The 27,976-nt window shown below is 36.0% G+C and overlaps 1 protein-coding gene across 5 annotated transcripts in view; it reads left to right on the top strand.

Annotated features, from left to right (window-relative positions):
• Nucleotides 1-27,976, top strand: part of LOC113499322 (phosphatidylinositol-binding clathrin assembly protein LAP) — a 43,025-nt gene that overhangs the window by 13,807 nt on the left and 1,242 nt on the right. Inside the window, exons 2-15 of one of the 5 annotated variants that reach the window (XM_026879746.1) lie at nucleotides 306-448; nucleotides 8,796-8,871; nucleotides 14,745-14,765; nucleotides 16,337-16,439; nucleotides 16,853-17,020; nucleotides 17,652-17,790; nucleotides 19,104-19,249; nucleotides 19,885-20,065; nucleotides 20,684-20,743; nucleotides 22,547-22,721; nucleotides 23,929-24,081; nucleotides 25,143-25,251; nucleotides 26,054-26,153; nucleotides 27,121-27,192. In XM_026879746.1, coding sequence (XP_026735547.1) covers nucleotides 306-448; nucleotides 8,796-8,871; nucleotides 14,745-14,765; nucleotides 16,337-16,439; nucleotides 16,853-17,020; nucleotides 17,652-17,790; nucleotides 19,104-19,249; nucleotides 19,885-20,065; nucleotides 20,684-20,743; nucleotides 22,547-22,721; nucleotides 23,929-24,081; nucleotides 25,143-25,251; nucleotides 26,054-26,153; nucleotides 27,121-27,192 — 1,646 coding nt within the window. Of the gene's footprint in view, nucleotides 1-305; nucleotides 449-8,795; nucleotides 8,872-14,744; nucleotides 14,766-16,336; nucleotides 16,440-16,852; nucleotides 17,021-17,651; nucleotides 17,791-19,103; nucleotides 19,250-19,884; nucleotides 20,066-20,683; nucleotides 20,744-21,413; nucleotides 21,471-22,546; nucleotides 22,722-23,928; nucleotides 24,082-25,142; nucleotides 25,252-26,053; nucleotides 26,154-27,120; nucleotides 27,193-27,976 lie in introns of all 5 variants that reach the window. The other 4 variants (XM_026879747.1, XM_026879749.1, XM_026879750.1 and 1 more) reach the window with 4 other exon arrangements.

The following is a 27,976-nucleotide window of genomic DNA, read 5'->3' as shown; positions in this document are numbered from 1 at the left end:
ATTATTTTCATTATCCATATACCAAACCCTGATAAAGAATAACAAATCTCGTAACAACCGTCCAACGTAGCGGTTAGGGTTTATGAGGTACCTACAGCTTGGTGGCAGACGGATCGACAGCAAATCTTTGTAGTACTGTTCTGCTTTTACTCTTTAAACCACTTTGAGCTTCTCGGCTTTCAGGAGAAATTTCAAGAGAGTTTTTCGGTTTTAAAACATCTTTGACCTCGTGTTATTTTTAATGCACTCTAACCGAAATCATGAATTTGAAATTATAATAACCCGTTGTTTTTCTTTCTTTCCAGATCTAGTCCACTGCACAAACGAGCCCAACGTTTCGATACCACAGCTGGCCAACTTGTTGGTCGAACGTACACAAAACACCAATTGGGTGGTAGTGTACAAAGCTCTAATAACGGTACACCATCTACTAGCATATGGGAATGAGGTAAGGAACTAATTTAACAATTATACCCCATACAAGTTTCTACCTCAATGGTCAGTTCTTCTGAGGTACTTCTTAGAGTCAAAAGTGTTCACAAAACGAACAATTGGTTCATAAAACTTCTATTCGCGTTTTTCTTTTCGAAATTGCTATTAGTGCCGGATTCCTGGAAAATAATGAAAATTTTTGAGGGGTTTTGTAGTATACCTGCCTACACTTGTAACCTGTAACCCCATGTCTGGGAATAGGGGTCTAGGTTGTAACCCTCTTATGACTCAACTTCCGTCGATGAGTTAGGATCATTTTGATTGCGGTTGCAAAGGGGGCAACCCTTGCAATATGCTTTTTTGTTTACACGTTGTTTTATATTTATAAAATCGTGTTCTCTATTGGCAAAACAAATGCGAGGAGTTATTTTTATAGTATACCGAGTTAAAATGTGGAGCATTTTTACTCAAATTGTACGTATATGAAATTTGAACACTTGATTTTTGATAATTTCATATTTTTGCAATTCCTAACCACTTGTGTTTATTTCCGAAAAACAAACAAACTCGGGGTATTTGACATAGTATTGTGATGAACTCTGCTCACAACGCCCATGTTTATGCGTTCTTTTAGTATCAACAAGTACTTGTTCTCGGAACATCAAATACCTTCCATTTATGGCTACAACGATACACCCGAAACTATTTTCATGGCCCTAAAATATTTGAAGAAAGAAACTTGTAACTTTTTCTTTGAACTTCACTTCTTGTAAAATGTTTTGAAATAATAAAATGAGTTCTGGTATTTTTGTTTTCCGATGGAAATTTTTTCACAGTGATAGTATTTTCGGAATTGGTAATATGAGAACGGTTTTCTGTATCTATTAATCAATAGATTGAGAATCCTGATCGCTATTTTTCCTTTAAACATCTACAAAGATGGGTTATGCCTTTTTAACATAATTTATATTGTAGATACCAGGATTAATACGTTAGGATAATAACTTAAATGTTTGTTCGATATAGTTTTGCCGTTGCCATATTATGTGTTGTGGGCGTTTAGGTTTCCGCTAAGTCCAGACTGTTCATGGTCACAATAAATATAATGTGACCCAAATGCTGATAATGTTATTATGCATTTAGAATATGTGCAAATTATAACTTCATTATCAAAAAAACCCGAAACGATCTGCGCGTAATATTCCCATAGCCATATATCGATGTAATAATTACAATAAAAGAAAACTGAAATTCGATTTCATTTTCTTTACATCCCGTTTGGCGATTTTAATGGGCTCTCAATGCCAAATTGCGTCTTGAACTCTCGACTATTCATAAAAGCATTTTCATGGTGAAATATGCCTTGAATTTGTTTGGATTTTATTCGAGGCAATATTTTCCCCACACAATTTTATGCCCATTTTGTCTGAGATCCGTGTTATTAATCATTCTCTCGTCTTTTTTTATGCGTTACTGCTTGTGATATGCCTCTGAATGCTTTTGATCCCACCTGAAAATCTGTCTTCAAAGATGAACACCGCCTAGAATAAAGAAAAATTTTATGAATTTAAGTAATTTTCATCAAGGATGTATGTTTTCAAGGTAAAATTTTTTTCAAAACTTTTGTAATAACTCGTATAGATAGATGTTAACGCAGGTATTGTCTGATTGTTTGTCACTGTAATTTATGTATATATGCGTGCCGTTGTGTTCCCACGTAAAGCAACTGTGTGTACTTTGTGAATAAAACCTAGTATTTATGAATGAGTCACGTTTTAGCTATAATAGCCAGAATGTTTATTGGTCCTCTGTAAGGTCAACCTGTATCAGGCGTTCTTTTTATCGCTTTATAATCAGTGCGGGGTATTTCCCTTTCGTTCTCTTATCGCTCACTTAGGTCTACATGGTTCGTGTTTCCTATTAGTTTCCGTTCAGCTTCCTAAACTACTAAACCGAATAACCCGTACATCCTCTAGTCTTTCACGATGTTTCACTGCAAAGTTTCAAGTTGAAACTTTTTATCTCATAACTATTTAATGTGAGAGCCATGCAGCATATAAATTTGCCACTACCCGACCTCGATACACTAACGAAGCTAATGATCAAGTGCTTCCCAATATCTAGATTCAGGACGATGCCGTCGAACAGTATCGACCGTGAACTCTTTACTGATAGATGTGAATCACTCAATTTCTCGCCGAATTAATAAAGGTCGTGACATTTGTCATCTCCCAAAATGGAATACCTATCGAAATTGAAAGTGTTTTTGTTTTGGACATAAATGCTACCAAGTTTAGATGTTTAAAGTGGGCGTTGGTTTCGTAATTGGGTGACTTTAATCGATTTTGATTTTGATAAATCATTTATAGAAATATAAACTTCTTTAGAGCTATCAGTAGCTGGTTAGATGGTATGTGTATTTACAGCAAGCAAAATTTCAGCGGTAAAAGTATGGACCAATGAGGTATCTGAGGAAACCTCTGATATGTCGATATCAGAGGTTCCCTTCCGCATGCATGCAAGTCAGGTATCTTCATAGCTTCAATGAGAAGCCGCTTGCCTGACCTCTGCGCTTAAGGTAATTAATCACGGCGACGCGCATGTCGTAATACTATGACAGCTGAGAGGCGCGGCGCTACGTAACGTGCTCCACGACATCTCAGCACAAAATAAAAATAACCATTGACGTCACTAGCATTCATATTCACTTGCAGTGTTGCCAATTTAAAAAGCTTGTTTACGCGTTTCTGAAATATACGTCACAGGGGTTTTTTTGTTGTCATATAAATTTGTGTTATCTTTTTTGAGACTATTTAAAAACGGTATACTTGTATACAGTAAGCATGGGCAGTTGGTCACCGCTCATTGCCTTTCGTTATAAAGAGTCTAATTAGTGGTTATGAACAGTCTAATATAGGGTTTTCTAAATCGTAATTGTATATATTGAGGGCATAACCATATATTTATATTCACTCAACCGAACGAAATCATATATGAGTTGATAGAAATTATTCTCAGCTGCTGTTACACAATTTTTATCCGATCCAAACTCGGGCCTTATCAAATATTAATTTAACCCGTCACGCTACGGCTATTAATTTTCCATACAAAAACCGGCGCAAGCGCAGCGAAGTACGTAATAACAGTAGTTTATCTTTTATAGTATTTTGGCAAGTGTACGTAACGCATTCCTTCGTCCGATATTGATGATTTCACTACCTAATGAGATTCAAAGGGTATTCTATGGTTTCTTTTTATTTTTAGATTATCATATTACCACCTTGTTTCATAATGTTTACATTATTATCTTGTTTGGATAGCAGGTCTTATCATACACATATTTTTTATTCTACTTACTTTCTTAATAAATTTCATTGTCAAAAGTGCTAAGTCATGCCAGCCGCCGTGAACAAAGACTTACAGTCAAAGGCTTACAGATTGTGCGATAATCTGAAAATAAAGTTGAAATTGCTTTAATCTTCATAATCACATTGTTTGGAGAATCGAAACTCTAGGCCCACAGGATGGATTAGCAAGTTTTTTACGTAGATCCAATTGTAGAAACAATTTTTTTTCACGCGTGAACTCTTACATCTATCCTCTTATCATAAAAACATCAAAAACGTCATTCTGATACTCGTAAATGCAGAATGCCAATCGTTTAAGCCCTGAGCTCGTCTTGTCAATTGAATAACCGCCTCGTTCGTCTATTAGCGAGTGCCAGTCGCGTGAAGTGTTTTGATAGGGGTTCGAGTACGGACCACAGATTGAATAAACCTCTTAATTCTTGTGGAAAATTCCTTCTAGCAAAGGAATTGAATGTAGTATAGAAAACATAGGTATAAAAAAAAGTTATCGATATTTATACGATAGGACGTTAAAGGTATAAATTACAAGATTATTGCTTCTCGGATGATTTTGGTGATCGATTTGGAATATTGTCGTCCTTGTAAGACTTATTAAAAACAGCGTTTCGCCTTTTGAAAATCGTCTGTAAAGTGTCGATTTGTGCTAAAAGGAATTTGCTATAATTTTCATTGAACGGTTTATGCAATTGTCCATTAGTAGCAACACTTTCATAGATAGGTGATATCGTCTTTAAAATCAAAGCAGTAAGATTCACAATTTACCACAACAGCAGTGCGGTCAAAGTAATAACTGCTTTGACCGCACTGCTGTTGTGGTAAATTGTGAATCTTACTGCTTTGATTAAGGTAAATCGTTGACAATTACACATTAAAGCTATAATTGAAGACTTCTCAAGACTTTTCTACAGTTTCTATGAATCTAATGACTTAATATAGAGCCTCTTTCTCACGTAACTGACAGCCGCATGTAATTGCTGTGTGACAGTGACTCGGTATCGTGGAGGTTATCGTCTGAATTCATCAGCCCACCAGAATAGCACTAATTAAATTTACACTACGTTTTCTACGCTGTGAATTAACCCGGTGAAACGTTGGCTGCGTCACTTTATTAGTGTAACTGTAACATTGTATTAGAAAATAAGAAAAAGCACTTTTCGATAGGAGTGCGATTTTGTTCTTATAAATATTTTTAGCCCCTGACTCAAAAATATACATAATTGGAATTACATACCGATTTACCATTTTATGTAACAATTTATTTTTCAAATAGAATAAATCATATCACTTTAGCATGTCAAATTCATTCGTTTTACATTTCCAATTGTCACCCCTTACTGGGTGTAAACCTTGAAAAGAAACGACGAAGCAAACACGAGAGTTACGATCGCAAGTGTAGAAAATTTAATAATATCCTTCTTCGAACACTTGTTGTGTAATAAGCCGCCGAAACAGCGTCGTTTACATGGCATGTATATACCAAGGGTAAAAGCGCGAAGTTACTGTAACAAATGTATCATCCGTGACAGTTTCCTTATTCTTGCTTAATCCAGGAGTTATTGTAGGTTTGCCTTTCCTCGTCATTTCCTGCTGAAATTATTTCACGGAATTGTAATGGATTACCTCTTGCTGCTTATCGATTATTGTCAAGTAATTAATTGATTGAAGCGGGTAATTCAATTACAGATACCAAGTTGCGCAATGCAGAAATGCTTTAACCCCTCTAGTTAACCACAGGATTGAGTTATTGTTAAGTATTTAAAGCTTTACTAAACGAAGAAGGTTCAAGTTTTCTAATTGTAACTGATCTCAAAAACTTGGAACTGGTTCTTTGTTCTATTCCGCATATTTTTGTGTACGTATGCTCAAAGATTTATCTGGTAAATGTGAACCAATTTGAAAACCATGTCCAAATAATGATTTAATATTATCAAACTTTTTGGAACTATCGAACAGTCAAATTCTGCGTGACGTATCATATCTAACAATCCAATGTTAGACCATGAAAATACTTAACTAAACAATTTAAAGTGAATACTAAATATTATGTACACGTATATTATAACAAGAACGATTGATAATAACAACTACAGCAAATAATATGTCGACAATTTGCCCACTTGTATCAATAAACGTTGTATGTACGAAGCGATGTTCAGTGGTACTTCTATAAGTGGTAATCATGATTCCGTTGGTAATATTCAGGGTCAGGTTATCTATTTTCTTCAAGACTATAGTCTTGAAGAAAATAGATAACCTGAGAGAGAATATAGGAAAATTAAGTGCGGTCAAGCATAGATTTACCTATTCTAAGTCAGATTTGTATTTTCTTTATAGTCGTGTGTGTTAACTGTTGTGTCATTTAAGCAGTCTTACATTGATGAAGCTATTCTACTTCTCAAGAACATATAGCTACACATCCCTAGTAAATGCGGCCTCTAAACTTGATAATGTATAAAAAACCCGTGAAAATGATATCAATATTATTCGATATACGTAAACAAAGTTACTAATCGTTACGTCTTACTAATCGTTCTTCACGTATCACGTTCTTATGGCATAACCCATCTACTGCCAACAGGAGATGGATAGGGATATTAATCCCTGATGGTTTAGTTCCAGTTATTGTTTTATACATCTATCGAAATCATCTGTTTAATAGAAGGAGCAAATGAGACAGGTATACTCCATGCATTTTAAATATGGCGTGTCACGAACATTTTTGAACACATTAATTGTTGTTTATAAAGAAAATAATTTCAAACAAATTATTGAGTGCCTCCCTTTGAAATAGAACTACAAAGGTCCACTGTATAATAATATATCTACGACGCAGAGGCGTCAGTCTTCGTTATTATATCGGTCAAGTGTGGGTTTAGTCTTCGCCGAGAGTTCTGTGAGAAAAAAATAGGTGTCTTATTAAGAAAAATCTTCTATAAATCATTAGGTGCTTTAATTAAATGCCTTGCGCATTCAAAAGGTCTTTTAAGAAGATAACGTTGATAAGTAATTGCGTTATTTTAATCTTTAAAATGAAGCCAATTTCACTGAGATAGAATTGGATTGTTTATACCATAATGTTTTAAAAATTCACCGATTATATGATTAGATATCTGTGTGTAAAATCACTAAATATATGTAAAGTGGAAGACGTAACACAAATTATAGTGGCCCTGTCCGTATGTTTGTTGATCTATTACGGGCACGTATTGTATCGTTTGCTATTGCTAAACGAGGCTGGAATACTGGACCCTATAAAAGAACGAAGGTTTGATAAAGGTAGAGCGATTTATTTTAAAATTGCCCTCCCAAAATAGACGACCTGTTTTCCTTACAACTTCGGTAACAGAGGTTTTTAAACCAAAACTGTCTTTAGAGCATTCGGAGCATTCAATGTGTTTTTGTGGAAAAAAAATAGGCACGGAAAGGAAAACAAATAACATGCAAGATAGGTTAACGATAAAACTATACTTATCCAAGGAAACTGGAATAGGACCTATGAAATATTAGTTCAATTGTGGTATGTAAGTAATAAGAGAGTTCTATGTCCTCTTGTGGCACAACAAGGGCTGATGTTGATGACGATATGGCTCAAGAATAGGTCTATATTGTTTTTGTAGGAGATATAACTGTTTTTCGCATTGTCTAGGTTCAATGGGAGTAGGGAACTATCGTTTAATAAAAACATCACTAGCCATATAACCTACATCAAACGTTTTTGCTTTGACTAATCATTTTCTCATCTCTCTGGATTTTTTGCCAACATTCTATAAAGCTTTTTCCAGAAGTACTAATACTTAAGAAATGCTGGTAAACCTTATTATACCGTATTGTGTTACTTCTACATAATATAATCGTGGAGACCTATGCCACTCGCCTATCCATGCAATACAATTAAGATCACATTTACATAAATATTTGATTCAATTGCTGCTATTTCTGTGTGCGTATACCTAGCAAGATGCTGTTCTATGTTGTAAATAATTTAACACGGGTGTAATGGCCGAGATTAATGGCGCTCACCAACACACATTTCCGAATTACTTTTTCTTTCACATGAAGATACGCTAAACAACAAAAGACTTTCTACAAAGAACGTTACTCGGTTTATCATTCTCGTAACACACAAAAGACGCCCAAAAAGACATTTAACCTAAAGGGATAGATACACGATCAAACATGCATGACTCAAACACGTTGCTGGTTTGGCTCAAACAAAATTTTTAGTCTACGCATCTGGATTTTTTTCTATTCAATGAAACAACTCACACTGTAGGAAGTATAATCCTTGTGTCGCAAAGGTTGCACACACATTCCAGTCATATGCTGAAAGATACCCTGACTCAAAACGACATTAGGGCACAACACATGCTTGTTCTTCACGAAGATTGTACCGTCGACTTGTTGCGCTCATTGGGCTTGGTGACCTATACTTCTTGACAATCCGTAAAATCTATTATAAAAGTTTTTCGTCAAAGTAACTTTTTTTGGATTGATCTGGCAGTTAGAAGGCCCCTCATAAGGGCGTCAAACGGTACCAACAGACAAGTTACAAGTTTGATCGTCCAAAAATAGTGGCCCCAAAAATGCTCCGGAAACTAAACCATTTTCCGTCTAAATATATTCTACACAAATATTTACACAACGTATCATAATATTTCCATTGGGACCAAAGGGCCTCGTGTGCTGTTTATCAAAATACATATTTTATTAGTTTAGGAATATCGGATGAGTTTACTAAGAGGTTTTTGTGTAGGCGGACTCCCGAAAGGGGTTCCCCTATTCAATCGGATATCCGATCACGAATATATTTGTGATTGGTATAGGTCTCTGCACATTAATTAAAAAGGTTATATAGGTATTTTAGCTGTCTATATTCTGATGTTGTAATTTATAATACCATTCTAACTAATCCCTTCAATTTTTAGTTCTATAGGTAATTAATATAATAATTAATTTTATACAATAATGCTAATTAGAGTTTTTTTCTATTTTCAGAGGTTCACACAATATCTAGCATCGAGTAATTCAACATTTCAACTTAGCAATTTTCTAGACAAAAGCGGGGTTCAAGGTATGTAGAAACATTATTTGATCATTATAATAAACGTATTTATATACTGCAAATGAAAAAGAATTATAAGAAATAACAATGTTTTACTGCAAACATTATTCTTGACGCGGTAGAACCAAGGACTCCAAGGAGTTGATTAATTCTTGCAATTTGTTTATACTGACAGCTTTAAAAGCGTCCTCTTCTCGCTGTTTGTTCAATCAATGATCCCGCCTCCCTAAAATACACAGAAACACAACTTGAGTGTATGTCAAATAATACATGGCGATCAAAATAATAAAGAAAACCTATGTTCGAAATATTGTACATCTGCAAGCACGTTTGTAAAACACTATAATAGAATGCGTGATGTTTTGCAAACATGTAACAAGGATTAATTAAAAGCTATATTAAGACTTGAATGAGATGAAAGATACGGTCACTATGCGATACTTCACATTGGCCAAGTGGCGACTTAATGAATCATGATTTGATGAATTGCATTTCTCCATTTTGTTTGCACGTCGGGTTCAATTCCCGCATGGTATTTACTAAATAGGATTTTATAGTTTATACTGGTCAAGATATTTTCGCATTTTGAACGAGGACTCAGTTGAAGCAAGGAACAGAAGAAAAAATATATTAAATTACTAAATTCGTGACTCTTTTTGTTTCAATTCACATTTCTGTCTGACTTCGGAAACAGGAACTCAAGGTATGTAGGTAGTTGGTACCCTGTAGTTACAATATCCCCGATGTGATGTGAAGTAAACATTCCGAAATTCAATATTTTACATAATATTGCATCTAGAATCGTCTCGTGAATTTTATGTGTGTGTTCATGTACGGAAACGTTTTGATAACGTATGGCATGTCGTAGATGTTGGTTGGATATGGAAACTCGTAACCCCTACTATAAAACATTTCTAGCGGATATCTTGAAATATTGGTGCTGAAATGCTTGTAGGTACTTAGGTACTGGCTGTTGCTAGGACGGTTTTCTTCTATGATAATGTCGTATTATGAATTAGGAACAAATAAATAGTTCCTGTTTGCTTAAAATCATAACTTCAAGTCAAAGTATTTCAATATTAAATTATTTGTAATTTTACATTGACTCCCAAACTCAGCTAAGCTTCTATCTTGGGGAGAATTAGTATTACTGTGAATCTCAGTTTTTCAGTAATTAACTGCAGATTGTGGACGTATTTATTAGATTCTAACGTCCGCATTAAAGCTTGCACTTCCATGACAACAAATATTATGTTATCTCTACATCACTCTGTGATTGACTAGTAGAGAATGCCTCAAGCATCAAGTCCGCTATTGTACATTCTTTATGTATAAGTAGTGCAAATAAATAAATATTTGCGTGAATATTGTTTATTGACGAGCAGCCGTAGATTAGCTGTGTGTGTGAGTCCTAAGAAACCGTCTTCTTAACGAGGCCTTAAAGAGTTTCCATACTAATTATTTGTTGTAAAATGCATGCTCTAGATACTATTGATATTTTTACCTTAAAACAAACATTTGGAGCTTGACCCCTTCAACCTCCCTTTACATGTAACTTAGTCTAAACGTAGTTACAAAATTAGTAGATCCAGTAATCCAGAAACATCCCTGATTATCCCTATTACTATTTGAATTGCAAGTTACGACTTCAGATTGTCTCCGTTAACTTGAATCCGTAGTAGTGTCGTGGCTGGTATTATGCAAGGGTGCTGCCGCTCCGAGTACGATTTCCGCGTCATTACGTATGTACGCCGACCGACTGCCAAGCAATCTTGGCGCCCTACTGGCTTATATGGCGCAAAACTCCAATAATACGTTCAATGCTCTATATTAGGATGTCTCTTTCCATGTCTGGGGGAGATGACTTGCGGATAACTTGTTTTAATGAGTGGTGTCTTTTATAATCGCTTAAACGTTCTTTTTTAAATTTCGTTCGTGCAGTAGCTGAAGTAGATCGAAGATTTTTGATCACTAACTTAGTATTACGAGAATATTTTCATAAGAGAAAGTTCTTCAGTCCATTAAGATTTTTTGTCATCGCATACCCGAAGTAATTCGCGACTTACTCATTCTCAAATTTAACTGAATTTAAAACCGTAAAGCTTGAAAAGTAAGTACAACATTACTCGACACATCGACTTCGCGAAATGCAGAGGACGAATCAACCTTAACCTTCACGCACCTTCATTACTGGTCTGCCTTCCGTCTAGCTTACGCTAAAGCTAACCCGACAACGGATTACGATGTCCATCTGAGCGTAAGTCCGGCCACTACACAATACTGTGCATATCGGCATCGGCTACTTTCCGGGCTCGCAACTCACGTGTGCATTATGTATGGCCCACACTGGCCGGTGACCTTTAAGGTCAACGCCCCCGTGACCTCCACAGCTGAGCTACCAACTCAAGCTCAAATTTTATATTTTCTTATAATTTATTGCAATAACAGTTTGGTTTTAAAGACCGTTTAAATTCTTGGCAGTCTTGCCTTTTGTATATTGATATATTGCGAATTACGATTTAAATCAAACTTTGAAGTAATGCATGTTTGTGTATTTGTTTTGTAGATAGATTTAATAGAAACTGTTGACACGATGATGAGTCCTATTAATTTTTATTGTGTGTGTTTCAATGGATAATGCTTACAAAGCATTAATTTTGCTATAAATTATATTTACTGTGCTAGAAACGCATCTATCAGTATGCACTTTAATGTAACAAATATAAAATTTTGACAACAATAATGTCACCGACAGTCTGATTAAAGCATTGAGATATCAGGGTACTATAATCGCATTTATTTAGCCTTCAATTTAATTTGGCAATGACCTGCTAACACTGTGACCTCAGGCGGCAACGCCCCCATTTCAACACTTAAAACATTTTATGTGTTTCCCAAAAAGTATCGTAGTCATTATGTCTACGCTGTTATCGATAACTTGGAATGAGGTGATAAAGAGAAACGTTAGATAAATGGTTTTTGGGTCAACCATACGAGTAGTTGCATCTGATATGCAGTTTGTATGTTTGTTTTTGTGTAAGTATGCCTAATAAAATACGAGTTCCAAACGGACTCAGAACATAATTACCAATCAAAATTTTTTTCTGCCCTTGGTCCTACTTGAATTGAGTTTTTGACTTAAACAAAACAGACAGTCCGTCAGATTGTTAAAAAGAGAACATCAGTCATCGCTTAGTCAAATACCATATTGATTTTGTATCCAGTGATTATTACGTAAAAACGATTAGTAGGTGGCTTTTCAAATTACACTGAACCACTGAACCATTCTAACATATGCTTAAAACCTCATAAAACATATGTAGGTACAGTTGGTTACATATGCTTAATACCTATATGGTCTTCTTATTGAAGTATACACACACTTACAAACTTGCCCCATTCAATCGTATGTGACACGATGAAAGCCTCTCGTCGTTCATGCGTGAGGCAGTTAAAGGCTCGCTATTTCACGGTTCGTGATATTTTGCGCAAGAGTTATTACCTGACTGAACTCACTTCCTTATAATGTTTACTATTGACATATTACGTGAATACGTTCTTAGCATCTCTAGAGTGACACAGAAATGTATACTGTGTCATATTTAAATGCTGTTTTAATGCATGGACAAGATAATCTGCAAGGATAGCCTATTGATCACTGTAGGTCACCACGCTAATTCCACAGTACGCGACGTGTTATGTGTTCATTTGACAAACATTTGTGTCATCTACAGACGCTTGATCATATTCTGGGTCTCTTTGTGCATATGACTTGAGTGATTGAGAATTCCCCGCGACACACGAATTTAATTATTTAGTGTGGGAGTGCATTTTTCTAAATACTAATTCTAAAAAATCTGGATATAAAATCTTTCATTTTTAAGAACAGGTTATTACTTTGACTATGTTGTCAGTGCTGATGCTTTTTTCTGGAGAATTTGATTTATTTGAATACAGAGAAAAGATAGTTATAAGTAGGTATACTTAAAACAGAACCAAGTATTACATGTACTTCACTCACCAAAGTGTTACCACAAACGTTGAATAGAACTGGCACATATCTTCTCATTATGTACACGAATATCTCTTGCGTAAAAACAACGAATATCTGCATACCGAAAATATTTGTACCATGAGTATCACAACAAAAAGTCCACTTAGCAACTGCACTAATCGTTTAAGTATGACTAAGAGCGAACCACTCAAAGACATACATACATACATGTTATGGCATATATTAAGACAGATGTCAGTGACCCGCGAATCTGTCTGGTTGTCCTATCATTACCTAGTCTAGTACTGTCAGACGCAGGAGTTGCTTAACGCAAACAGAATTTTAAAACATCGTTGCTGTACTATCATAAAAATATACTTTAATTGATTTCAATTTTAGTATAGTTAAAACATACTAAATACCAATTCCTACATGCCAGTATAAAGTAGCACTTTGCAAATCAGTTTGTGTTTACAGAACTTTGTTGCTGACTGTACTATTGACCTATGACGTCACGAGATTAAGCCTTGTATTTACCGTACAAATAGAAGATACGTCTTATTTGTATCCGGATAATGAGATGAGTGCTCAACTGATTTCTTTAGTAACCATGTTTGTGTGATGATAAAAGAGGCATATGAAAAGAATGGAAGCATACGAAGTTTATTTTTATTATGCCTATATCCTAAATACAGGCTAGGTTTTTTCTTAAAGATAGTTCGTATTGTAGAGGAGATTGCGGTTTGTGCTACAGTATCTTTAAACAATATATGAAATAAAAAGCGTTTACTTTCGCATAATGTATTTGTGCATTTGGGGAAACATGCGCTACATACCAGCGCGGCGTTTAAAACAGCTATCGCTTAGCTAAACAGTTTCGTGCAAATCAGAACAGGTCAGGTTTCAAGCGATGCGCGACGGCCTCTATGAAAAATAGTATGTATTATCCATATGGAATTGAAGTGCCAAGTGACAAAATGCGAAGAAATACCAGGATACAACTAAACACCTTTTTTCCTGGCGGATAATCATCAAATGACTCCTCCCTCTTTGGGTTAAGCGAAAGAGAGTGTCAGCCTTTATCTGACTTAAGCCACCCATAATCCTTCCTTTGCCGTTTATTGTGTTGAGGCCGCGGTTACCCTTTCGGATAATCCCCCGGCAGTACCAAATAAACACCTATGTTATCACAAAGTTCTAGTCTTAACTCGTAAAAATTGTTATTTCTAGTAAACAATTTCATTTGCAGTATATAAGCAATTAATATTTAAATTATATGCATGCAACAGAACCAGTATAACTTTTTCTGGTCGAACACGCGTGACTAAGCTATGTAGGTCTGGGATAACCATAATTATCCTTATCTCCAATGAATAACGATTTAAATTATTGTTAGGCATTCATTGATAAAATATGTTGACCGCCTATTAATAAAATGCGGAATGAATGTGTTAGGAAACCAGCTGGATTAATTATTTACTATGCCTGTATTTGTCATTTCGACGATACTAGTGGAGTTTTATGGTTAGTTACACATATTTACCTATAAGACTGTAGTGACGAGACTTGTTTTTGGATGTGTTGTTATTCTGTACTATATAGCATCGTGATGTTTATACTTTAAGACACAGGATATATCACTGCTGCCTTGTACAATATATCTTAAATATTGTTTGTTACATTGTGTACTGTATCTAGCACTTAATGCAGTCTGCACTTGCCGTATGACACAAAATTACAACTCAGGAAAGTTTAAAATCTTTCTGTTTGTGCACTATTTCTGTTTCTGGTTTCCGAACACAGTAAGGAGTAATTTACGTTAAATTCTCAACGATATCTTTCCAAAACTATGTCTAACTGAATTTAATTTTCCCTAATGCTTGGAAAGGCGCGGCCGGTGCCCGGATCGGTGAGTTTATTATAAAATGGCGCCTATGTTTGTCTGTTCGTCTGTACACCAGTCGTAGCTGGTACACGCTTGGATTGGGTGCAATTTTCGTTTTGTTTTGTTTATTTGCACTTCACAGCTGCTTGAGGTTTTAAGCTTGTACGCAGCACCTTAGTATAGAAATATTAATGTTTATTTATGCAAGGGTCTCCCTTGTCTAAATAAATAGATGACATTGGATGTCTGATCACAGTCATGTTGTTTTTTTTGTCCATAGGCATGTATGTTCTTGCAATTTCTTTTCTCGGATATGGTATCACAAGAAAACACGATACTGACGAGTTGGGTTAGATAAATCAAAGTTTTTTTTGCAATTTCTTTAATTTTGTGTTTAGAAATAGATTTGAATCTTATAACAATAGGTAAAGTTCACGCTTTTTGTAAATGTTTTTGCACTGTGTAATGTCGAATCATTTTCGTGTTGTTACACTTTACCGATAAGCTCGTTTTTATTGCTGGATATTTATCATAATCACTTCATTAATTAAAAAATGTAAACATATTGAGCAATAAAAATGGCGATACACACAAATCACTTTGTAATTAATTCACAGCTAATAGCTATTTTATTGACACTATTAATAGTTGAATCAACCCATTCATGTGTAGGTCGTAGACAACAGATAGTCTAGAACACAAGTACATAAAGTACGGGGTGACATTCTTGATATTACTTAAAGGTAAACTTAGTGACAATTCTGTTTTGTATAAATGAGGCCTTGGCAAGGCGCTAATACCGGTTGTATTTAGTAACTATTATATCTCCATTTGTATCTTTATCGCAAGTAGATTGTATTACAAAACTTATGAAATTTTATCTCAAACTAGTACTGAGTCTTGCCTCCCACTTTCGATCTACCTTATTTATAATTGTTCTACCCTAGCAACGGAATGTCATCTTAAATCGCACATGCACTAATTGTCGCATGGTTTTTGTTTGCTTGTCAGCACAGCACACTAAATGCCCTAGAGAAAACCTATTTAGAATATTAGTGTACCTATCTAATCCTAAATTTTTAAACAGAGTATATTCTTGTAAATTACTCATTATTAAGTGGTTAATAGCCCACAGACATATTAAGAAATATAGCAGTATTTCAAATATCAAGTGTCCTTAAACAAATCATTATGAACTTGGATCTTGAGACCGTTGCCCCCGATTATAAATTATCACCAGAACAATTTCGTATGTCTGCATCCACTTTAAAATATAATTCGATTTTCTTATTTTCGTCTTAAAAGAGTTTTTGGGCAAAAAATAACTAAGTAGATTTTGGGTTTCTGAGAATTGAATTTCTATTTTTAGCACTTATAATTACGCGCTCTTACACACTTACAACGTGTCTGTTCACAAGCAAGATATGCAAAACTTTAAGATAATCGCTAATCTATCAGCTGCCAAAAATATAAGAAAAAGAAGGAACAAAATAGGGCTACACGACTCTAACATGCATGAAGGCTGTATTGCAATTGCACACACTCACACAACAAATTGCTTATAGAACATGTTACATACAGCTCTATATGTCCAGGATATGACATGTCCCCGTTCATCCGGCGTTATGCCAAGTACCTCAATGAGAAGGCGCTGTCCTACAGGACTGTGGCCTTCGACTTCTGCAAGGTCAAGAGGGGGTAAGTTGGTAACCATTTGTATTTATAAATTTATGCCACACTTGTAATAATTACCAGACTACTGCTGTAGTTGATCTTGCATTTCTACCAGGCGTACTTAACGAGAGATGTGTTTTAAAGAACCGATATTGCTTAATACAGATAAATCTGGCAAGGTTAAGTAAAATACAGTAGTTTGCTGAATTCCGTCAGAGAGGCATCCAAAAGACAATTTAGGAGATAACTTTCGTCAAGATTGTAGACAAACCTTGTCGTCAACTTTTGCAGTATAATTGAAAGAAACTCTTTCGTCAGCACATTCAGAAAACATTTTCCGAGATGTTAATGACATAAAATCTCCCAATGTTTTTCTTGGAAGATGAGAATCTCATTTTTTCCATTAACCACTAAACAAATTCTTCTTACCATTCCAGTAAGGAGGAAGGCTCCCTCCGCATGATGAACGCGGAGAAGCTCCTCAAGACGCTGCCGGTGCTGCAGGCGCAGCTCGACGCGCTGCTGGAGTTCGACTGCACCGCCAACGACCTCACCAACGGCGTCATCAACATGTGCTTCATGTTGCTCTTCAGAGATCTCATTAGGTAGCTATAGAGCTTTTTGCACCTTAGTAAATATTGCGTAGTGCAGGCTGGTTCCATGCGGCCCAGAATAGAGATTCGTGGAAGGATTTTGGGGAGGCCTTTGCCCAGAAGGGGGGCACAGTGGGTCAGAGAAAAAAAAATGCGTAAGGATTGCGAGAGGACAGAGGGGCTGAGCCACATTGTCTTTAAATAGAGAATGGGAATAGGGGCTTTAGTACTTCCTAATATCGAGGTGGAGGTTGTAGGGTGATCTGGTCAACTGTGGTTCATGAAAGAGGCAACTCTAAGACCGGGAGGTCTTGGTCCATCAAAAAGCTAGACGTGTGGCAAAATAAAATAATAAAAACGTTTAGATAAGAAAGCTTTGCTCAGGGTTATTAATCCATCACATCTTCACATTTTAAGGCACAATGGCGTAAAACTAGAAAAGGCTTTTAATTTTTCACACATACTAGTAGTTTTCACTTATAATTATTAACATATTTGCCCACGCGAAGATGTCAAAAGTGCCCGACTACTTATGAACATGTTTTATACTGAAACACTTTATTCATTTTATAAACACTATTCCTTACTAGTTTCATTGTGAACCTCGGCCTATTTTATATTAACTCCCAATGTCACATTACAGATTGTTCGCATGCTACAACGATGGCATCATTAATCTCTTGGAGAAATACTTCGATATGAACAAAAAGAACTGCCGGGAAGCTCTCGACCTCTATAAGAAATTCCTCATCAGAATGGATAGGGTTGGAGAGTTTTTGAAGGTAAGATAAGATCTTAAGCTTTCGCTGCCGCTTTCAGGTGTAATATAAGGACTGACGAAAAATTAACAGCCAATCATCATAGTGACAGTAGGTCCCTAAAAACTCTAGTTTTTCTTCAGTGTATTTCATTTCGTATGTGCAGAATCAGCTTCTATTATAATCATAGCTGCTAAAACAACATCTCTGGATCAACTCACAAGCCTACCCCAATATTCTATAACAATTAAACATGTTATAAACAAAACAAAGCACCTAAACAAACACGATGATAGATCTAAGCTAGCGCCGTGTAATTTGTATTAGGCATATTTACGGTCCCATAAATATAACGCTATGACGTCACGACATGTGTTGCCAAGTTTCGCAAAAAAATATTTACTCGTCCATGAAAAAAATAAAAGTCAAGGTGAACGTTGTTGGAATATCAAGACAAGACATATATATAAAAATATGAAGCTGCTAATTGTAATATTTTAGGTCTGTGTATTCAGTATGTGGAATCAATTTTATGCGACATTTTCATTTCGCTAAAGACCCAAATTGATAACGTAAATTCTTATCTAAAACAATGAGTCCAGTCTGTATTGACAAGTATTCTATAAATTAGTTTTATTAGGTGTTTAGATGTGTTATGAATAATTTGTTATATACTGCCAACTGAAACAATTTGCTTTACTTTGTATTGTAAAAGATAAGCAATTAGGTGGGTAAATATAATTCATGTTATAGGCCATCATAAAGAACTATAAATTCTAGTTTCGCTGGACTTACTACTAATTTATTATTAAGAACTATATTAAAATTAAACGAGAAAAACTGTATACAATACTTATTATATAATACCTATTTTGGGCCACATGTTCAATGAACTTTCAAATATACAAAATGTCTACGCGTCATACATAAAATAATCGAGGGGAATCCTAGAACCGAATCGCACCACCAACGCGTTTTGCATACAAAATAGACAGTATGAAAATAATATATTACTTAATATGTTATGTCCTTCGTGAGGCGGAATCATAATTCTTATAATATAAGTCTAAGTTTTTTTCTCGCACACCCGCTCCCGCTTCGGCTCATATTGAAAGATCCTGTCCAAAACCAAGTCCAAAAACTAGTCGGGCTTATAAAATACGTGATATATTATATATTAATAATTTTACTAAATGGCTATTCTACTCTTTTCCTTTGTCCTAAATTTTTGCGTGCCCAACAGGGTCCATATTGATCTTAAACTGTTATTTTTTCGTACCATCTCTGATGATGATGTGATTATTGAATAAATGAATTATATTATGTTGTGTATGCAGGTAGCAGAGAATGTCGGCATCGATAAGGGCGACATCCCGGACCTGACGAAGGCGCCGAGCAGTCTGCTGGACGCGCTGGAGGGACACCTCGCCAGCCTCGAGGGGAAGAAGGGATCCGCCGCCAACACGCCCACGCAGACGGCCAGGTGAACTACATTTATATGTTTTTGTTTTATGAGAAATTTGTAAAAAGTCTGAAGGAAGAAGTTTAATATTCTTCTGAAATAGACCCATTGGTACCAATTTTTGAAATTAATTTGTCCTGTATCGACTGTTTGAATAAACCATCAACTGATATTAAAATATATCAAATAATACGAACGTGATACATTTCTGTTTAAAATAATTTGCTTGCGATATTATTATAATTTGAAAAACAAAACCTTTACGAGTTTCAATCAATTAAACTCAATAACATTAAGTCACTTATCGATTCTCAAGCAGAATACAGAATTCCAGCGTTAAATTTGCATGGAATGCAAAAGGGATTTCCAAATATTATCGTACTAGCTGTTGCCCGCGACTTCGTCGACGTGGTTAGAATTTTCCCCGTTTTTTTTTCACATTTTCCATTGTATCTTTGTTCGTATTAGTCGCAGAGTGATATAGCTTATAGCCTTCCTTGATAAAAGGTCTATTCAACACAAAGTTTTTTCCAATTTGAACCAGTAGTTCCTGAGATTAGCGCGTTCAAACAAAAAAACAAACTCTTCAGCTTTATATATTCGTAGAGATTACCTATAATTCCATTCCCTAACCATTAATCTGTGTCGGCTCCCAGCGCGCAGAAGAACGTAGCGAGCGTGATGGGCGCGCTGTCGTCGACGTCGTCGTCGTTCGGCAACGCGGCCGCGTCCTCGCGCCTCGACAACCCGCCCAACGGCAGCGCCGCGCTCTTCATCGACGACACGCTGCGCCAGCAGGCGCTGGCCGAGGAGGAGGCCGCCATGAACCAGTACAAGGTACCGTGTACACGCAGGCGTAGCCACACAAATACTACTGAGATCTTACTAAACTAATAGCAAAGGGGAGACTCTTTTGCTCAACCCAAAGCGGGAACAATATTTATAACATATCGAAAAAGAGGTAGCATATTATTTCGGATGGGAAACTTTTATTTCAACGTTTATTAAATGAAACCCGAAACATGTACCGAGGCCACGGTAACCTTTTCGGAAAAACCTCATTGTCCCGGTAGGAAAAATGGTCCCTAACTTGCAGAAGCAAGGCGAATCACAAGAATTTTACGTTAAAGGTAATACAGTTGCCAGTTTTTTGGGTACCTGAAAAAATAAAGGCTATGAAATCTTTGATGATCTGTATGATAAAAAGGCAGCTGTGGCCGAAGGCTTGCAAGCAAGCATTAACCTTACAATGTGTATTATCATAAAGATAGAAAAAAAAAAACTATTAAAACGTATAAGGCAAAAATCTTTATTCTCCACATTCTAATAAATGCTAAATCTGCAAACAATAACAGCATGAAATAAATAACGCTACTGTCCAAATAAAATAATTCAAAAGTTTGCAAAAATCAAGTTGTATTCTTAAATCCTGCTGACCCTAACAATAATTTATAGGGTAAACGGCCTTGGTCAGTCAAGTTCATGATAAATAGAACTCCGAACTACCCTCCAAAAGTAAGTTATAACTGTCTGAAGTGATTAATGATGAACCTTTGGTAAGGTTCAATGTTTGACGCATTTCTAATCGTAGTGTTAATTGTCATTAGCATGCTTGTGTAGTTTCTATACATACCTATTACCGTTTTAAGCGAGAATTGTCATATGGCAAAAATATAATTTATCATTCCTCTTTTGAAATTCATAATTGGGTGTTTAAACCAAAAACATCTTAAAATTCCGTCAAATTGATTTTCTAAAAATATTAGATAAGTATTTTTTTTCCTTTATCGCGTAACCGAAAATGAAAATGGAACGGTAAGTTGAAATCTCGTGTCACTTCAAGTGACGTTATTAGCCCCATTTCCATACGTTTCATCATCTTCGTAATTATTTATTTAATCATTAAAATCAAAAACATGGAACGATATTTTATAAAATCCATCTTTAAATAATAATAAAAAATAGTCAAATTGCCTATTATAAATCTTATCTTTTCTTTGTGCTTGAACATCCAGGCTACAACGACAACACAAGCCAAAAGCCTGAAAACTGGTGTTAGGTACTTTTACATAGCGAAGGTCACATAAACATTTAACTAGATCTGTTTTTCACCTACTCAAAAACCAATCTTAATAACAATCCAGCCAGAGTAGGATCTAGACATTACCAAAATGCTGAATTTCAGGTCCGCTTATACCAAGGCGAGGAATGGACAGGTGAAGAGGACGTTACAGAAATCGTAGTAAGACCACTTGTCGAGGGTTATGTGTTATATATGCTTTGGTCGCGGGGCAGCTCGTCCACTCGCAATGTTTCTACATCTGGGTTTAGGTCAAGCTTGCTATTATATCGTGTTCATGAGAAGTGACGTCAAAAGATTAGTTTGTAAAATTTTGTCACAAAAAGCGTCTGTTGTACAGATATCTATTGCTTTAAAATATTTCATCCCAGTTTCTATTATAGAGAGTCCCTACATTACTTCAGTTGATTCAGAACTATTTACTGTCAACTTTCATTATATTCTATTTTCTAATCAACTTTTCAGATTGAACTAGCTTCAAAAATAATTTTAACTAATAAATCTACTAGTACTACTATCTATTACCAAGAATTACAGTATTTATTTATTTTACCTACAAGATACGTATTTTGGGTCATAATCATCATGATTGTCTTAGTATCTGACACAGAAAGTTAAATTCTCGTTTTCAGCATTTTGTCTATAAGGGAAAAGTTTTTGTTTGTGATGTCACAATTTTCATTCATACATCTCACCGTTTGACATATTTGTGGTTTTATGTTATATGTTCTACTATATTCAAGCACTTCATGAAATTACGATTTCACACATTTATTTATGTTATGTATTTTTGTTATCTTGTGAAAAGGGTTCATGTTTTTAATTGTCTCATATGATGTCTTATATGTCTCAATACTCAATTAGTAGTCTATACCTTCAGTGCATTACAGCCATAGTGAATATGAGTTTGAAAATCATCTTAGCAAAAAAATATTTACCACTAGGTTCATAATACCTGTAAAATCTACTCGGCCTAGTCTCCTCTGCTCTATTTTGTTCAGTATAAGACATTCCATAACAATTCTTGTTGCATAATACATAATAAACGAAATTAGAAACACTAAATTATCAAAATATATAACTTTGTCACATTCATTTTTTCGATGTCAATTGACACACGTAATCAGTTATTATTTTCTGGTATACTATAAACTCATGACACACCTACCATCACACTCGCTTCCACGGTGTCGGTTCCCCCAGCCCCCGCACGGCAGTAACGCCCCTATCCCCCACAGAACAAGGTGCAGTCTCCCACGAACGCGGCCAACAACCCGTTCCTGTCGAGCGCGCCCGCCCAGAGCCAGTCCATCGTGGACCTGTTCGGGCCGCCCGCCGACACCAACAGTACCACCAGCAAGGCGTCGGATGATCTGCTGTCGCTTGGCAACCCGTTTGCTGATATGTTTGGAGGTAAGATATGTTGTGGGGTTTGTCAAATATTATAGTATGGGGGAGGCCAATGTAACTTGGAGGTCTGAGAAAATACTGAATAATTGTTTGAAGTATGTTGTGGAAGGTGGTTTGAGAGTGATGTATGAGCAAACAATGAGGATGAAAGAGAGGTAGTGATATCCTGTATGCACTTGTTTGTTGTGGATACAAGAAGTTACATCGTCGGTCGGAGTGTCCGACTAAATATGTATTTATTTATATTTTATGTTAATTTTATTTTAGAGTGATTTTCTTGAGGATATTGTCAGATAAAATCTTACTCTAAAGATAAAGGCTACATTAAAAAAGTACAAGATTTTTACAAAAGCACATCGCTATACAAATCATTCTGAACAATATATCAATAAATTATTTAATGAAAACGATTTAACTACTAAACTGTTAACTGACTAAAAATAACATGCTTACTGTACTAAAATATCTATACTTTCAAAATTATTCAAACAAAAGTTCTCTATTCACAGAGAAACCAACAAAAGCAAATCAAACAGTTTCAAAACGGCAGTGAACTAAATCACATGACAGTGAAAACAATAGAGAATTATAGAGACCAATATTTAATTACGAAAGATGAACACAGTCTCACTTTTATATCACTTAAGTGTATAAAAACAGGTAGAGTCAGCCATGAAAGACTATAATTTTTAGTCGCTCATTATACTATAGAACAAAATACCGAATTGAACTTCCATTGCTGACTGTACAAACACTAGATCATATGTATATAAATCTGGTGCTTGTAGAATAAGAAGATATGGGAAAGCACTATACATATACCCTTCACACTGTATTATAAACACATCCCTTAGCTTAACGGGGATGGTTGGCACTATACACTCTATGTTCACACACTTAAGGTTGAAAATAAGTCGCCACTACAAACTGAATACCGATGCAGTACACAAGACACAGAGAAAACTATTATTTGAGATTTTAAATTGAAACAACTGGTACCGACTTTACAATCATTTACTTACAAATTGTAAAACATTTCATACCTACTACCTACATATAGCAAGGTACAAATGAATAGGTATTAAGATCAATTTATTTCATCAGTTGCAAAAAAAAAACATTAAAAATCTGAACGTCAGAGTAAACAATCTTTAAAAGAAATTCTACCATTAGTAGTACTGCATTGTTATTAAGTGGGCAACACTTTTAGCCCCGACGCCGGCCCCGACGGGCGCGCCGATGTGGGGGCAGCAACAACAACAGCCGACCAACGGGTTCGCGGCCTTCCCGCCGCAGCAACAGAACAACACGTTTGTGTCCGAGGCTAACTTCTCTAACGTTTTCGATAACACTGACACGGCAGGTGAGCTTTCACTAGTAGTCATTGTGCAGGGGTTGCCGTGTTCTTTGGAATTTTGGGTTTTCTACTTATTTGGTAGAAAATAAAATAAATGTGCATTTTCAGTGGACACTTCTTTTTTATGCAGTCTAGTAAAAACTATATAAACAAACAAAAAACACGGCAACCTCAACAAAGCTTAAATAAAATCTATTTCTGGTGACGGGATATCTATGTAAACCTGTTGTTACCTTGTACTGTAATATAAAGTGTAACATTTATTGCGCAAGCTGCCGCCAACCCGTTCATGGGCATGGGCGAGGCGGGCGCGGGCATGTCGGTGTCGCCGGCGCGGCCGCCGCCGCCCGCGCCCAAGTCCGCCTTCGACGAGCTGGAGGACGTCATGCGCATGTCGCTGGGCGGCTCCCCGGCCAAGGCCGCGCCCATCACGCAGCAGCCGCAGCCCATGGCGGCGCCGCCCTTCAGTGACGTCATGTCCATGCCCATGTCGCAGCCCATGATGTTCGGCTCGCCCGCGCGACAGCCCATGCTCCCCATGGCGGCCGCCGGTTCGATATACACTCCATGGATCGTTATCGTTGTTGTTCTTAATAGCTTGCAGAGTTGCCAGTAATCATCGTCGTGTGCGCTTTTTAATTTTTGTTTCTTCACAGGTTCTTTTTTTTGTTTTATATTTAGTTTTTCTTTGCACAGGTTTTTGTCGCATTAATGTTGTAAATAAGCCATGTTTAGTTGTTTATTATTTTATTTTATGTATTTGCTATAACACGCCCTTTGTCTTGATATACAGCGGTTTTTTATAATAGCATGTTAGACGTGAAGGTCATTCTCATTTAAAAATGCGATTTTGTCATATCACTGCAATTTAATAAATCTGACTTTAAAACACTGCCTTTATAACTACGTAAGCCACAGTTCGCTTTGTCGTTAATTATATTAAGCATCAATATTTCCTTTACAGCCAGATGTACATCATTTTATTTACATTTAGTTGTGTGAATTTCCTATTCATTCAACACCGTACAGAAATGAGCTCAACCTCAACTGACTAAGGTGTATTACAGGTCAGCAACCGCAGCAGCAGACCGGCAAGGTGTTGACAGGTGACCTGGACTCGTCGCTAGCTCAGCTGGCCAACAATCTGTCCATCAACAAAACAGCTACCGCTCAGAAGTGAGTCCAAAACAAATAATTTTCTCCATTATTTTTTATTCCTACACTCATTGTCATGTGCTAAAAGTAGTTTGGTAAACTTTCAGTCAAAAGTTGAACCGTTCCAAATTAAACACAATTCAATGCTTACGTTACATTGAAAAGCAAGCGTCCTTTATTTTAAAGCTTTGGACACTGCGATGCAAATACACAATAAGTGACCCTATTGTGATTTATACAAAGCTTAAAATTGAACACTCAGCTCAAAACGTAAACGAAATACGACGTTTTAAACCACTGCACTGCACAACATTTTAATACAAACAACAAACATTTTGACTGGAATTTAACATTTAAAACTCGAGTGACGTCAAGTGATTTTAGCTAGTTTGATGACTACAACATGACTCGAGCACTTGTTTATTTTGAATTATTATATAAAAACGAGGTGCCTTTTTATCTTATTGAAACTGTTTATAGCATGAATAGAAATACCTTTGAAAATTAAAATGGCAGCTCGTTACGTGAAAGCATTTCTTAATTATAACTAACAGGTAACCAGTAACCACACTGGTATCATTCGGTATCAACTTGATTCGGACCAAATTAGATGCCTTAATCATTATTAAGTAGTCTGTGTATCGCTCACAACCTCTAAATTAATATTTGACTATATTAACTTTATTGCTATAAATCAACATAGCTACAGAACTATCAAGTGATTTTCCATTACCGTACTTCACAAGACATTAAGCAATGCTTTCACTTCCCCGTACCAATGTACGCCGCATGTCCGTACTCACACCGTTGTGGTGCATACTAGACCGATGCAGTGGAACTCGCCGAAGAACGCGTCCAAACCGGGCCAGACGTGGACCCCGCAACCGATGCAGGCGACCACCGGGGCCGGCTACAGACCGATGGTAAGGAACACAGGCTTTACACACACACACGTAGACCAATATAGTCGTATTTTATGAATACACGTTTTATTTTTGCTTTTTTTTTAGTATCAAGTTATGTTCAATGAAGTTTAAACAAATTTTTATTAATGTTCGATATGAAAATGTGAAGGGTCATGTGTATTTAGTTATCTTTTTAGGATTTAAATGGTATATTGGTTTTAAGGTTGAAAATAACCTCTAAACCAGATTGAACTTGACCCTTTAAAAACAAAACTATTTATCAGTCATAACTTAAGATTTTGTTAAGTGCTTAAATTTTAAGTTTTACAATGCAGTCGTTAGTAATGCCACACAAATAATGGTGCGATTTGTAAAGTTTAGATGACACGACTCTGACTAAACGGTCCTAAATTAAATAACTCGATTTACAAATGTATTTAACAATTAATTTGTCCCAAAAAATGTTTTATTTAATAGCTTTTTTTGTAGATAATGAATAAATCCTATTTCAATTTTAATCTAGAGTCATGTGAACTTAACAATTAAATGTCCAGTACAGCCCCTTACTATAAGCTCTTAAAACAATACTGACCTCTGGAAGTGAGAATGCTAAATAAACTTCCCGTAGCGAAATTTCGCTTCCATTGCTGCTTCAGTTCTGGGTCCAAAGTTACATCGCATAAGAGTAGAGTAATCATCATAGAAAAAACTTCTAAATTATAAACTTTATCGAAAAGTGACGTCATTCACGTGCCTCTGACTCGTCAGTGGATTATTCAATCAGAATAAGCTTTCGGAAATACGTAACTTGTCTAAGGCAGGTTTTAGGAGCTCATAGTAAGCTAAAACCAACGGCAGAAATCCAAGTTGCCATTGTTGCTTTAGATGTCGCATCATATTACGCTAGAACCTTGTTTGCTTATAAAGCTAGCTCGTTCTTTTATGTTCTTTCTTCCCGTAGCATGCCTTCCTTTTTGCGTTGCAGGGCCCAGGCATGTCACTCCCAACAATGCCCCATACTATGCCTCATGCATATCACCCCCCGCATTATATTATGGTAAGTTTGCTAATTTTCGTTTTTTTTCCTTTTTTTTGTTTTTTTTCTTGCTTTCAGTAGTTACACGAGTAGTTGCGCGAGTTTAAGGACTTGATTTGTCAATAGTTTTCTGCTTAAAACTTATCTTACTCGACTTATAGGTTCCATTTTCCAGCTTTAAATGTTTCAACTTTGAAAATTACATCTTGACTCAATAAGGTGTAAAATGTCTTGCAAGCTCGGTCGTTACGGCCATATGCGTTCAAAATATTTTAAATCTTATGAGACGGGATCAACTTGATCTTGTTAAGAAGAATTGTCCCGTGTATTGTACAACCCCACCCTTTCTATCCTTTCGTATAATGTTGCACGTTTGTATGAAGTTGTGTGAGTGTATGAAACGTTTGCATGTATAGTGATCTCATGTCATCTCATACCTTTTTCTTCGAATGTCGTGTGTTTCTGTGTGACCTATTTCGTATGAATGTTTTCTTCTCTCTCTCTCCTTCTGAACCTGAGTGCAACATCTATACTCTACATAGTACACGATCTGTTTAAGGTAAACTCTTCTAGAAGTACTACGTATTCTTCACTTCGTTTGGAAACTTGTAACATTATCATATACAAATATAATAATTTTTAACAACGAAACCGACTTCAAATATAAACTACTTAGCCAAACTTGGCCAAATGACAGCAATTTCACGCTAAATCAAGGAAATATCAACAAAATCGGGCCATCCAATCCGATTTTTTGCTACAGCAAAAAAACTACACTCCTATTAAGACCCTCCTCCTTTTTGAA

The sequence above is a fragment of the Trichoplusia ni genome, chromosome 12, assembly GCF_003590095.1.
Source record: "Trichoplusia ni isolate ovarian cell line Hi5 chromosome 12, tn1, whole genome shotgun sequence".
Taxonomy (NCBI): Eukaryota; Metazoa; Arthropoda; class Insecta; order Lepidoptera; family Noctuidae; genus Trichoplusia; species Trichoplusia ni.
Note: the sequence above shows the minus strand (reverse complement) of the source record. Positions and strands in the feature narration are given on the sequence as shown.